At 55.2% G+C, this 13,466-nt stretch overlaps 1 protein-coding gene across 2 annotated transcripts in view; it reads left to right on the top strand.

The window, feature by feature from the left end:
* ADAMTS14 (ADAM metallopeptidase with thrombospondin type 1 motif 14) overlaps nt 1-13,022 on the top strand; it is a 31,177-nt gene extending 18,155 nt beyond the window's left edge. For both annotated transcript variants that reach the window (XM_063406250.1, XM_063406249.1), the window contains exons 7-22: nt 2,780-2,885; nt 2,975-3,118; nt 3,670-3,802; nt 3,924-4,037; nt 4,208-4,356; nt 4,559-4,734; nt 5,592-5,725; nt 5,907-6,030; nt 6,135-6,215; nt 6,366-6,529; nt 6,979-7,144; nt 7,781-7,913; nt 8,047-8,254; nt 8,782-8,908; nt 9,329-9,439; nt 10,009-13,022. In XM_063406250.1, the coding sequence (XP_063262320.1) occupies nt 2,780-2,885; nt 2,975-3,118; nt 3,670-3,802; nt 3,924-4,037; nt 4,208-4,356; nt 4,559-4,734; nt 5,592-5,725; nt 5,907-6,030; nt 6,135-6,215; nt 6,366-6,529; nt 6,979-7,144; nt 7,781-7,913; nt 8,047-8,254; nt 8,782-8,908; nt 9,329-9,439; nt 10,009-10,334 (2,396 nt within the window). In that variant the 3' untranslated portion in view covers nt 10,335-13,022. The remainder of the gene's footprint in view (nt 1-2,779; nt 2,886-2,974; nt 3,119-3,669; nt 3,803-3,923; nt 4,038-4,207; nt 4,357-4,558; nt 4,735-5,591; nt 5,726-5,906; nt 6,031-6,134; nt 6,216-6,365; nt 6,530-6,978; nt 7,145-7,780; nt 7,914-8,046; nt 8,255-8,781; nt 8,909-9,328; nt 9,440-10,008) is intronic.
* Nucleotides 13,023-13,466: the final 444 nt, after the last annotated feature.

The raw sequence follows: 13,466 nt of genomic DNA, 5'->3' as shown, positions 1-13,466 counted from the left end.
CCAAAATAGCAGACCTTGGGTTGTGCCAGGCTGGTGACCTGCCCTGCTCTCCATGTCCAGAGTCACATGGATGAAATGCCAGCTTTTGTTTCGTTTTTCTAGACCCTTCCTGGCAAAGTGACTGTGTCCAAAGGCATTCGTGAGAGGACCTTTTTTGGCAGAAGGGGGAGACTCCCTAGGCTGCCCCTTGGTGGGGAGGAGTCATGAGATTGATGGAGTAGCCCTGCTCTGGGGGTGCTCCTTCCAGCAGCTCCTTCCCCTTTTCCCTGTGGATGTGGCTCTCTGCTTGTCACACATCTCCAGGACTTTCTGTGGATGTCCCCGTGTCCTCGCCTGGCTGTGCTGCATGGCACAAGGAGCTCCTCATCCACCGGGAATTTCCCTCTGCTGCTGGAGTTGTAACACTGTGCTTGCTCTTCCCTCTTTTCCCCAAAACAAAGTCCTTGTGGCTCCCTGACACCCCTGTTATCCTCGGGGATGCATGGAATGAAGGACCAGAGTGTGGCACCAAATTATCCCTTTGAAGAGAAAAGCAGTGGTGTCTCGGTTTGAAAGACAGATATCTGCTAGGAAGGGGCAGGACCTCCCTAGAGATGGAGAATTCAAATCCCCTCCCTCCAAATTATTCCAATTAAAAGGAAAATTAAAGGAGCTTTCAGGCAGAGGTATGGGGGTAGGAATAACAGCTCTTTACTAGTATATATGACAAAACGACAAACAAACAACAACTACAGCATCAACAATAAACAGAACCAAGAACCTTGAGAGCTTTCTTTTACAAAAAAGCCCAGAGCAGTTTGATCTGGGTGCCCCTGCAGGACTCCGAGAGGCCGAACTGGAAGGAAGGAAAAGTCCCAGGCCGGTGGATGAGATGAGGTCTGCGCTGGCAGCTGGAGCAGCAGGGGTGTCCCGGCAGGGCTGGGCAGTGCAGGGCTACAGAGTAGCAGGAGAGCCTCAAAGCTCCGAAGAAGCAGCGGCGGTGGGGAGAGGCTGGAGAAAGCGAGCTCAGGGTTCCCGGGTACACAGCAGATGACGATAGATTTCCCAGGACGAGGCAGAGGCAGAGTGCAGCCTGACCGTCCTCCTCGGCGCTGAGAGCAAGAGTGCCTCCCCCTTCCCCAGATCTGTCTTTTTGCCTTTCCCCAAAGCTCATCATCTCTCACCTCTGAGGGACACTCCCAGGGACTCAAAAACAATAGGTGTAGCTTCGTGCTGCTATATCCCTCAAGCACTCTTTTTGTCCTGACTAAGTAGTCATCAAGGCTTCTTGGAAACTTATGGGAAAAAATTCTGTGAGAAGAGGGAAAAAAAACCAAAACCAAATCTAACCCCCAACAAGTGGACAGATGGGTTGTAAATTATCAATTGCTGCTGTAGAGGTCTTGTCAACACCCAAAGAGTTTCTGTGTCTCTCTGCAGTGGGTGGCACAGGGGGGTTTTCTGATCTAGGCTGAAGGATGCTTGTCCTCAGAATTAAATATTTTCCAGGTAGTTGCTTCTCGCCATCGATCTCCTGTGGAGATCCTTTTATACTCCTTCCAATTCTTACTGGAGTCCTCATTACCAAATACTGGCTTTGTGAGCATCCACCTTTTCATATTCCTTTGTCCCTTCTCCCATCCACACCTGCTTTGGTTGGGAATTTATCCAATTTTCTTCCTAGACAAAATACATTTGCCCTCCCCTTGTAGAGGAAGCTTCCCACAACTTTATTCTTTCTTGTGGAAAGTTTCATGGAAGGAAAAAAAAAAGTCTTTTAAAATGATTTATCCAGGGCTTGATTTATTACTCTGTGGTTAAAACCCCGTTATAGGAGTGACTTGGTGTGGGTACATCCACAAGGATGGGGGGCTCTGTGGACCCTGTGGTTTGGCCAAGGTGGATGTTGGGATGTTCATCTCCCTCAGCTCATCAGCACCCCTCTCCTGCTGCTGCCCACTCCTGGCTCACTGAGCTCTCCTCTTCCAGCATCCCAGTCCCCAGGGCAGGGTTATCCAGCATGGTCCTGCCCTGCTTTTGCCTCTCTGACCTGTAAGTCCTTCCTTCACTAACCCCCTTGATGCCAAAAAGGGTCAGCCTTAAGAAAAAAACCAACGTACGTAAAAAACTTCTGGGAGTAAATTCTGGAGCGTGCCAACAAGTTAATTGAATTGGGCAGAAATTAGGTGAAAAAGAAAGGAAAAGTGACCAAAAGGGAGGTGATGTATTGCTGCCTGGGCCGGGGAGGATTTCTCTGCCCACAGCTGCCCCACTGCACTGCACGTGATCGAGGGCTGGGGTCCTGGGGCCACGGCGGGTGTGCCCCGTGGGGAGCAGGGCTGTGCTATTGGCAGGGCTCTGGGGAGCGCCTCATGCCTTTCCTTCTCTTTTTCCTCCTTTGTTTGTTTTACATGAAGAAGGATGCGGGGGATGCCATTCCTGGGCTGGGAGGCCCTGGCCACCCACACTGACAGGGTGTTGTGGGTGCTGTTTCTGCCCTGCTGCCTGCCCAGGTGTGTTGGCACAAGGGCACAGTGGTGCCAGCAGACCCCAGAGCAACCTCTGCTGGATTTTGGTGGTCACAGTGGTCAGCAAGTCCTTAGGCTGCCATCCAAGTGACCTGGACAGCCCCTGCTCTTCAGCGCCTTCCCCTCTGTTTTTTCTTCTGTTGCAGCCAAGCCAGGTTATGTATTTGTGTTTGATTGGTTTTTTTGCCTTAATTTTTCATTTTTCCCCCCTCCCCTCTCAAAAGGTTTTCTCTTCTCTCCTCCTCTGTCCTTCCCTGCTCTCTTTGCCCCAGGCTACGCTCCGGTGACGGGGATGTGCCACCCTCTCCGCAGCTGCACCCTCAACCACGAGGACGGCTTCTCCTCGGCCTTCGTTGTCGCCCACGAGACAGGACACGTGTAAGCCGTGGGGGCAGAGCTGCCTGTGGCTGTGCCAAGGGCTTGCTGCCACTGCAGGCGTCCCAAATCCCTTGGGGTTTTCCCGCCAGGTTGGGCATGGAGCACGACGGCCAGGGCAACCGCTGCGCTGACGAGACCAGCATGGGGAGCATCATGGCGCCGCTGGTGCAGGCCGCCTTCCACCGCTACCACTGGTCCCGCTGCAGCAAGCAGGAGCTCAACCGCTACATCCAGTAGGCCTCTTCCAGCTGGGAGGGGGTGTCCTCCCTTCAGACCCTGGCTGGTGGATTTTGACACCCAAAGATGCTCCTGGGGACGAAATGCCTCCTGGAGACAGGCTGGAAGAGCTGGGGGTGTTCGGCCTGGAGAGCAGAAGGCTCCAGGGAGAGGCTCTTCCAGTGCCTAAAGGGGCTCCAAGAGAGCTGGAGAGGGGCTTTGGACAAGGGGGAATGGCTTCCCACTGACAGAGAGTAGGGTTAGATGGGATATTATGAAAAAGTTCTTTCCTGTGAGGGAAGTGAGGCCCTGGCACAGGTTGCCCAGAGAAGTTGTGGCTACCCTTGGATCCCTGGAATAGTCCAAGGCCAGGCTGGATGGGGTTTGAAGGAACCTGATCCAGTGGAAGGTGTCCCTACCCATGGCAGGGGGTGGAACTCTATGGCCTTGAAAGACTGTTCCGACCCAAATCATTCTGGGATTAAGATTTCTCAATAGCTGAATTTGGAGAGTGGCCTGGAGCTGAGGGATGGGGTGATGGAAGGAAATCCTCTGTCTGACTCTGCAGCTCCTATGACTGCCTCCTGGATGACCCCTTTGAGCACCAGTGGCCCACGTTGCCCGAGCTGCCGGGAATCAATTACTCCATGGACGAGCAGTGCCGCTTCGACTTCGGTGTGGGGTACAAGACGTGCACGGCAGTGAGTACGGGCTGTATGGCCACACCGTCCCCCCTCCCTGGGACCCCCAGCCGGCCTGGCTGCCCCCAGCCCGCTGGCTCTCGCTGCTGCTGTCCCTGCCCAGCTCCTCTGTGCTCCCCAGTTCCGCACCTTTGATCCCTGCAAGCAGCTCTGGTGCAGCCACCCGGACAACCCCTACTTCTGCAAGACCAAGAAGGGGCCGCCCTTGGATGGGACCGAGTGCTCTCCTGGCAAGGTAGGGGCTGGTCCTGCTTCCTGTAGGAGGGATGTGTCTGAGGGCACGATGAAGAGCACCTTCCTCCCGTGCTTTACCATTTCTGTAGTGGTGTGGGTGCAGGAGGGCTCTCCACTGGTGCTGAGCATTCTGGAAGAGGTCTGGGACTCATTCTTGCTCCTCCCTTCCAGTGGTGCTTCAAGGGTCACTGCATCTGGAAGACGTCAGAGCAGCCGTACAGCCAGGATGGCAGCTGGAGCTCCTGGTCCAAGTTCGGCTCGTGCTCCAGGACCTGTGGGGGCGGCGTGCGATCCCGCAGCCGGAGCTGCGACAACCCGCTGTACGTCTGCATTTTGCCTCCCTCCCCTTTCCCAGCTGGAAGTGGCCGCCAGCCAACGGTTCCTGGCTTTTCCTCTTGTTGGCAGGGATGGGGACATCCGTTCCTGCGGGAGCTGGGCTGTGTGTTGGGGCACTGAGCTGCGCTGGGGTTGAACACCGTGCTCTCTCCAGCGCTCCTACAAACCACTGGGTTTATTTTCCAGCCCAGCGTACGGAGGGCGCCAGTGCCCGGGAGCCACCTACGAGCACCAGGTGTGCAATGTCGAGGAGTGCCCGGGGCCCTACCAGGATTTCCGTGCCCAGCAGTGCTCCAAGCGCAACTCCTACTACACCCACCAGAACCGCAAACACTCCTGGCTTCCCTACGAGCACCATGACGGTGAGTGGTGGCAGGTCCTAGCCAAGGAGCAGTAGCCAAATTCCTCCAGAGGACTCTGCCCTCGTGGCCATCACCCTGGGATGGAGACTGTGCCAGCTGCACAGATGCTGGGCGGTGGGAAGCTCCTGAGCTGGAAACCGTTGTGCAATAAGCCAACATCAAGCAGCCAGCTGTTTAAAGTCACGGAATCACAGAACAGTTTGGGTTGGAAGGGATCTCAACAATGATCTCATTCCAATCCTGCAGCCGCGGGCAGGGACACCTTCCACTAGACTAGACTAGGTTACTCACAGTAGGAAGAACACTTCCTGGGATCCAGGGGGAGCCACAGCTTCTCTGGGCAACCTGTGCCAGTGCCTCACCACCTTCACGATATCGAATTTCTTCCCAACACCCCATTTAACCCTGCCTTCTGTCAGTCTGAAGCCATTCTGCCTTGTCCTGACACTCTGGGCCTTTCTCCTTGTCCAAAGACCCTCTCCAGCTTTCTTGGAGCCCCTTCAGGCATTAGAAGGGGCTCTAAGTTCTCCCTGGAGCCTTCGGTTCTCCAGGCTGAGCACTCCCAGCTCTCCCAGCCTGTTTCCAGAGCAGAGCTGCCTCCTTGCATTGCAGCCTCGTGTAGTGTGTCCTATCCTTCCCTTAATTTCCTGAGTATACCAGGCAAAAGTGCAGGCTCTTGAGCAGCAAATGGACTTGGGCGATCAGCCACATAAATATTCTGGGCTTTGCAATTGTGGCTGTGCTCAGCCATACTGAGCTGAGATTGGCTTCTGCTTTCACCCACCCTAATGAATTTCCACAACCCCTTTTTCCCCCCACCTCCCTTTTTGTCCCCTTTCCCCTTCCCTTTGCCGCAGATGCTCAGAAGTGTGAGCTGATCTGCCAGTCCGAGGGCACAGGGGACGTGGTGTTCATGAACCAGGTTGTTCACGACGGGACCCGCTGCAGCTACCGGGACCCCTACAGCGTCTGTGTGCGCGGCGAGTGCGTGGTGAGGAGCTGTGGTGGGGCTGTCCCTGCCCTTCCCCTGGCCAGGAGAGGGCTCAGCCCCATGGGGCCACATGTTCTGCCCTTGGGGACTGAACCCGTGAGCAGCAGAGGGGGTGGTGGAGCGGTGGGCTGGGCCGCAGGTGTGTAACCCCAGGCTTGTCCTGTCCTCCCCCGGGTGCCAGCACGTCGGCTGTGACAAGGAGGTTGGCTCCCTGAAGCAGGATGACAAGTGTGGGGTCTGCGGGGGGGACAATTCCCACTGCCGGACGGTGAAGGGCACGTTGGCCAAGACCCCCAAGCAGCCAGGTGAGAGGGCTGGGTGGGTTTGGAAGCAGATTCACGAGCTAGATTCGTGTGTCAGTTGGAGGAAACCTGCTCTTTCTCTTCCCTCCTTCGTCCTTCCCTTTCAGGTGTTTTGAAGATGTTTGAGATCCCAGCTGGAGCAAGGCACCTTCAGATAGAAGAGATGGAGCCAGCATCCCACAGCATCGGTGAGCACGCCCTAGTTCTCCTCTCCCTTCACCCTTTCTCAACCCTTTTCTCATCATTCCCACCAAGGAGGATCTTGTTTGGGTCATTCCCATCCTCCAAAGTGAGTGACCAGAGGGAATGATGTTGACAATACCTCCTTTCTCCTCCAGCTGTTAAGAATCAAGCCACGGGGAACTTCATCCTGAATGCCAAGGGCAAAGAAGCCAAAAGCCAAGTGTTCATTGAGATGGGCTTGGAGTGGGAGTACACTGTGGAACAAGGCAAGGAGAGCCTGAAAACCAGCGGTCCCCTGCACCAGGCCATCAGTGTTTTGGTAAGCCTGGCTGGCATGTGCTCTGGGGAGCTTGGGGTGACTGTCACAGACAGGGGAGGTGGTCTGAGGTGTGATGGGAAGGTGATGGAAGGTGTGGGTAGAGGAAGAGTGTGGAGCATGTCATTAAATCCAGAGAATGAGCCAGCCAAAAGCAAGGGGTGACAAGCTGCGTGAGGGAATGGCACAAGGACGTGCTGCTCGGGCACTTGCCTTTGAGTCCAGCTGCATTTTGCTCTGCAGCAATGGCTTATGACTCCAAATCCCATTTTAGTTATGTTGGTATGTGGGGAATTAGAGGTTGGGTTCCCTGGACATGCAGGGAATGGCAGGTCTGTGCTCCCATCCATCTCTTTGTTCTTCCCCAGTTTTGGGTGTAGGCCACCCTGGCGCGTGGTCCCTTTCCCATGGCATGGTTCTTCCCTCTCTGAGTGCTCCCTCTGTGCCTGCAGGTCATTCCTCAGGAGGAGGAGGTGAGGAGCAGCCTCATGTACCGGTACATCATCCACGAAGACCTGCTGCCCATGATTGGAAATAACAATGTCCTGCTGGAGGAGATGGATTCCTACGAGTGGGCCCTCAAGAGCTGGTCCCAGTGCTCCAAGGCGTGTGGAGGAGGTAACTCCCTCTCCATCACAGCCTACAGGGCATGCCTGGGGGGATGCTTGGATATGTGTGAGTCCCTTGGGGCATCTCTCTGGCAAGGAGAAATTATTGCAAAGCAGTTTAAGTGAGCATTTTAGCCGGATTTCTTATGGAAACAGGCTTGTGTGTGCTTACCTTTGCCTATCCATGGACTTGCTATGATTTTTGAATTCCTTGGCTATTTTTAACTGGATTTGAGCCAAGAAACAGAGATTTTGAAGATGACCACTACTAAGGTTTGCACAGAAGTAGGCTTGAGGTTTGCTGGTGAAAGCCTCGTGTCCATACAGTCACTGGGATCTGACCCTCAGATCATGGGGAATACCCTGTGCTCTGGGAATCAGAGTGGTTTGGGTTTGAAGGAACCTTTAAAGGTTACCTGGTTCAAACCCCTGCCATGGGCTGAGGCATTTTCCACGAGCTGTGTGCACTCCACAGCAGCCTGGGGGACCCTGGGCTGGGGCCCAGCAGCCACTCGAGCATCCTCAGCAAACTTGGGTCCCACCTGAGTGGTGACATATCCCAGCAGGGGTGCAGGGGAAGGGCCTGGGGGGAACCTGGAGGGACCCCCACACCCATCACCTCCCTGGCCACGCTCTGCCCCCTCAGGCATCCAGTACACCAAGTACGGCTGCCGTCGGAAAAGCGACAACCGGATGGTGCACAGGAACTTCTGTGACAACGGCAAGAAGCCGAAGCCGATCCGGAGGCGCTGTAACCTCCAGGAATGCTCCGAGCCCATGTAAGTCCTCTCTTGGTGGCCCATCCCTCCTGGAAGGATGGGTCTGGGGTCGCCTTGGGAGTGTTATCAGCCGCTTCCCAGCCTAAGCATTGCCTCCAATGCCTTCTCCATGTCCGTCTTCCCGCCCCAGCAGGTGGGTGGCTGAGGAGTGGGGTGCCTGCAGCCGCTCCTGCGGGAAGCTGGGGGTGCAGGCGCGGGCGGTGCAGTGCGTGCAGCGCCTGCAGGATGGCACCAACCGCACCCTGCACACCAAATACTGCACCGGGCAGCGCCCCGAGACGCGCCAGCCCTGCGCTCGCCTGCCCTGCCCCGCACAGTGGAGGACAGGAGCCTGGTCCGAGGTGAGGAAGCCCCCGGGAGGAGGGTATGGGAGGTGGGTGCAAAGGTCAGGTGCCTGTAGGGGGTTGTGGAGTGGAATCCTAGAACGGTTTGGTTAAAAGGGAGCTGTAAAGGTCATCTAGTCCAACCCCCCTGCCATGGACAGGGACACTTTCCAGTAGAGCAGGCTGCTCAGAGTCCCAGCCAGCTTGGCCTTGGTGGAGAGAGACAGTGATGTTTTCACAGAGTCCTGGAATGGGTTGGAAGGGACCTTAAAGCTTAACTCATTCCAAGCCCTTGCCTTGGTCAGGTCACCTTCCACTATTCCAAACCTGGCTTTGAATATTTCTGGGGATAAGGGTGCGAGAAAAAGTGAGAGAGGGGAGAGCATTCTTGTGCAGAGAGCGTGGGAGACAGGGACGGAAACTCCATATCAGAAAGCAATATTCACCTGGGGAATAGTCATCAGCACATCCTGGGGTGCTGTTGGGGTGGAGGGCTGTCCCCACATTGTCACTGACTGCCTGTCTGTGTGTCTGTCTGGGTGCAGTGCTCGGTGACCTGCGGGGAAGGTGTCCAGCAGCGGCAGGTGGTGTGCAAGGGCAGTGACAGTGGCGCGCGCTGCGAGGGCGACAAGCCAGAGGCCATCCAGGGCTGCCACATGGCCCTCTGCCCGGGTGAGAGGAGAGGGGAGGAGCAGGAGGTGGCACTGGGATGGGACCTGTGCTTGTGGGGATCAACCCTCCAGCCCGTTGTGGCTTCAGGGGATGCCAGCAGACAAGGTTGGGTTGAACGTTCCCGATACTGCTGGCAGTAAAAAAAAAGGTCAAAAGCCAGCCAAAATATTTCCGTTCTCTGCTCTTAGCCCTGGCATTGGCTGGTTTGGGGTTTTCTGGCAGCTTGAACACGTGATGAACTGATGGAGATGGGCACCCTCGAGTTTATCTTGGGTGGGGTCTGAGCGGCTTAAATGCTGGGTGCTTAAGGGATTTAATTTTTAAGGAGATCCCTTAACACAAAGCCAACATCCTCCTGGAGGCATTTCGAGTGCCCTCAGCCTCCCGTGGCTGCTGGGCATCGTGGTGCTCTCTCTGCAGGGAAGCTCTCCGGCATCACGGCCAGTGCCGATGCCGGGGACCACGGCACCACCAAAGGGCAGCGGGTGCCCCAGGACGGAGCCAAAAACCCCGTGAACAAGATCTCCTCCAGTAAGTGCCCGTGCTCGTGTAAGGGCGGCGCTTCCCAGGATAACCCTCCCGAGAACTTCTGCACCTCCCCTCGGGAAGTGCAGAGGTGGGAGCGCATCCAGCAGCGGCCCTGGGGAATTTTGCCCTGCGCTGCTGCATCCCCGCTGCCTCTGCTCCGAAGTCTGTTGCTCCATTGCCATCTTGTGGTGAACGATGTCCTGCAGTTTCTGTGCAGGCTCCCGTTGCCTCCTGCTTTTTATGCCCTTTCCTTTCCACCTTGGATTTTTTTTTTAAGTAGAGGAATGGCTTCTGGTTTTTTCTTGCTTGGAGTCCTTCATAGCCGGGGCTCAGTGCATCCTGGTTTGGTGCATCTTGCTCTCTGTATTGTCTCCATGCACAGATTCCTTCAGTACTTTGGCTTCATTTTCCAGCTCCCTCTTGCCCACTTCCTTCTGATATCCACATGGCCTATCCATGTGGATAGGCAGCACCCTGAAAGGGTACCTTGTTCCCTTTGGGAGTCCCATTGGAGAGGTGCAGTGCTGGGAGCCTCATGCCACCTTATGTTGTGCTGCTCTGTCCCTCTCCAGGGGAGCCTTGCCTCGGGGACAAGTCCATCTTCTGCCAGATGGAGGTGCTGGCTCGCTACTGCTCCATCCCTGGATACAACAAGCTCTGCTGCGAATCCTGCGGGAAGAAAGCCTCCTCTAGCACTGGCTCACCCCCTGTCACTGGCGTTCCCCAGGGAGCCACCACACCCAGCCCTGCTCTGGTGCTCTTCCCCTACCCCACTACCCCGGCTCGGGGGGAGCCTGGTGAGGACCCCACTCCAGCACCTGGGATTTCCAGCAGTGGTGCTTTTCCAGGGGAGCTGCCTGCCCCGAGGGAGCCGGGAAGGGGCCAGGGGGCCAGGTAACCTGCTTGGGACCACCTCACTGTGAGGCAGGGAAAGCCTTTCTCCCTCTTCCCTCCCTTTCTCCCCATCTCTTTCCTCTCCCCCAACTTCCAGAAATTGTTTTCGTGGGTGGCACTGCCAGGTTTGGGAACGACTTGGCTCCACACCCAGAAATTCCTGGGAAAATGACTCATTTCTCATGGTAGCCCTTGCTCTCCCAGCCGTGCCATGGTGCTTTTTGAAAGTGGCATGGAAAAAAAGGTGGAAAAGAGAAAAAAAAAGCTGCAGGTAGACAGGCTGCTTCCTCCCAAGGTGCTAAAAAGATGTGGGAGGGGGATGGCTTTAATGTTGCATTTTCCTTCCCCCTGCTCCAAGCAGCCACACAGGATGTGCTGGACAGGAGGGTCCTGGCTTGGTGGTTCAGCCCTGGAGCTTGGGGATAGCAATGGGAAGATCCTGGCGAGCGGGGAAACTGGAGGGAGTGGGTGAGGAGAGGAGAAATGTGGGGAAATCCCAAACTGCTGCTCTGGGCGGACCCTGTTGGGTAGAGAGTTTGGGAAACACATCTGGGGGAAGGTGGAACATGACAAGCATAGAGCTGCTTCTGTCCTGGAGGCAGGAGATGGTCCAGGAGATTCCAAAGTGAGCAATAAGAACCCCAGGTCAAAGACCAAAAATTGGTGTCAAAAATGCCAGTCACCTGGGGGTGACATTTTTTTAGTCAATACTGCCCTTGGCCAGCCCTGAGCTGACAGTGATGCCCAGCCTCCCCAGGATCACCAGCCTCATCCCTGCACCCTTGGACCCAGTGCCTGTGGGGCAGCAGCAGCTTCCAGGGGGAATTGGGAGTGACTGGGAAGCCAGGAGTGGATTTTAGGGGCAGTTACGAGGAGAGGAGACATATGAAGATTCATCTGTATGTCTCATTGCCTGGGAAGGGGTAGAAAGGGGGTGATTAACGCTGTCACAAATTATTGTGCCAAGTACTAAACGTCTGCACAGCACTTTAGGAGCCTTAGGCTGCCCTCTCCTTGCTGGATGTTGGGCCAGCTCTGGGCACAGGGTTTGCCTTGATAAGTTTCAGTCCTCAAAAACCACCCAAAAATGGTGTGTCCCTGAGGGGGCGTGGTTCTGGTACTTGGGGCACCTCTGGGTGCAGTGGCAGGGGAAGGTGGCATCTGTGGGGGAGGAAGTTTTGGGAACGGGGAGGTGGAGTCCCAGGAAGGCGAGGCTTGGCAGGTAGACCAGTTTGGCACTGCAGAGTGGGATGTCCTTGGGAGAACATGCGTGTTGTGGGTTCATCTGCTGGCCCAACACCCAGCTGCTGAGGGTTCTGCTTCCCTCGTATCCAAGGAGTAGGATGTGGCATCCCTAGGGACAACGTTTGTGAGCTCTGCAGTTATCCAGGGCTTGCTGGTGAGGTGGCCTGGGGTGATTTTCCTGGTCTGGCATGGATTGTGACAGGGTGCTTTGACTGAAATGGATGGAGACCCCTCTGCATTTTGTTTGCATGAGGTTTTAAGCATTGGATTCTGCATTGCTCCCCCGGAGCTTCCCAACACCCTCCTGCTCCCCAGTCATGGCTGGACGAGCATTTTTCCAACTCCTCTTAAAGCACTTGAGGCTGGAGGTCCCCAGCCTCCTGGGTGCTGCCCTTTGGCATTAGGTGGGCATCCCAAAACATGGAACAAAGCCCCCCATCTGTCTGAGCCACACAGCTGGCACACCTCGTGGGAGTGGGCACATGGAGGGTGCCTGTGCAGTGCCCAGATCCAGGATATGCAAGGTACCCACAGGGGATCCTGTGGGGATACCAGGGTGGGATTCACCCCTTGGAGTGCCCCTTGCCAACCCCTCCAGGGGAGTGCCAGCATTTATTTATTGTGCCAAAGATAACGCTTTGTTCGCTCCCCAAGGAGCATAACAAAAAGACCTCCCTTCCCCTCAAAAATGGGCTGTGACGTCCTTCCTCCCAAATTCCCAGCTGCGCCCCTCCCTCCCGTGGTGGCCTAGGCTTTGGTGCTTTTATTGCTGAAGGAATATTTGTGGTGGTTCCTTGCTGCACCTCGGGGGAGAGCTGTGGCTCGGGGCTGCCCCAGCTCCTGGCACCCACAGCCAGGGTCCCTGGGGTGTTTGGGCAGGGGCGCTGCAGGGTGGGTGCTGATCCTGACCTCAGGCTGAGAGGGGGGAAGATGTAAAGCAGGGTGTGATAACCTCCCCCCCATCAACTGTGGGTGCTCTGCGGTGGTGATGCTGCAGGGCTGGCACCCAGCACTGCGTGTTTCATGGAACCCTGGAATGGTTTGGGTTGGAAGAAACCGTGAAGCTCATCTAGTTCCAGCCCTCCTGCCACGGGCAGGGACATCTTCCACTAGAGCAGGTTGCTCCAAGCCCCATCCTGGCCTTGAACACTTCCAGGGATGGGCAGTTTATTCCAGCTGAAGGCAGGCTGAGCTTGGGTGGCTTTGTCCTGTCTCTGGTCTTGTCTCCAGGAGGGAGAGGATGACTCTGGTCCCCTGCACCCTCCTAAGCCAGGTGGATGCATGGAGTCATTCCTGTGCTGTAACCTTGTCCAGTGTTACCATGATGTATAAAGTTTTGTACATATGAGATTCAGAGCTTTTTAACTTTTAATATTTATTAATTTTGTTGGTTTTTTTTTTTTGAACTCTAACATAATGTAAAAAAAAATAAATCCACATAAAAATCTCTTGCTGTTGATCTGTTTTGGGGATGTGTGTGGGGAGGGGGAAATATGAGCATGGCCCGTGTGTGATTGTTGAAATGGATTTACTTTGTGTTATTTCAACCCAGTCCCTCCTCTTTATCAGCCAGGATTTCACATTGCTGTTTTGAGGAGGAAGAAAATCTCTAGATATATACATATATAGATACACACACATAAATAGTTAAGCCAGTGCAAAAATAAATACTGAGGTATTACTGGTTCGGGCCAAAAAGAGCCCCAAATGCAATGGCCAGGTAAAAAATGTAAAGTGGTGAAACCAGGGTAGGGATGAGGCCAGAGAGGAAGTGTCAGGGTGTGTTTTGGTAGCCCCCCTTTTCCTGTTTGATGCCAAACCCCAGTTCCTGTCACTGGAGTTTTTAGGCAATCTCTCATTGGAGGTTTTGGGAGAAGGGAACGTGTTCTCT

The sequence above is a fragment of the Prinia subflava genome, chromosome 9, assembly GCF_021018805.1.
Source record: "Prinia subflava isolate CZ2003 ecotype Zambia chromosome 9, Cam_Psub_1.2, whole genome shotgun sequence".
Lineage (NCBI taxonomy): Eukaryota > Metazoa > Chordata > Aves > Passeriformes > Cisticolidae > Prinia > Prinia subflava.
Note: the sequence above shows the minus strand (reverse complement) of the source record. Positions and strands in the feature narration are given on the sequence as shown.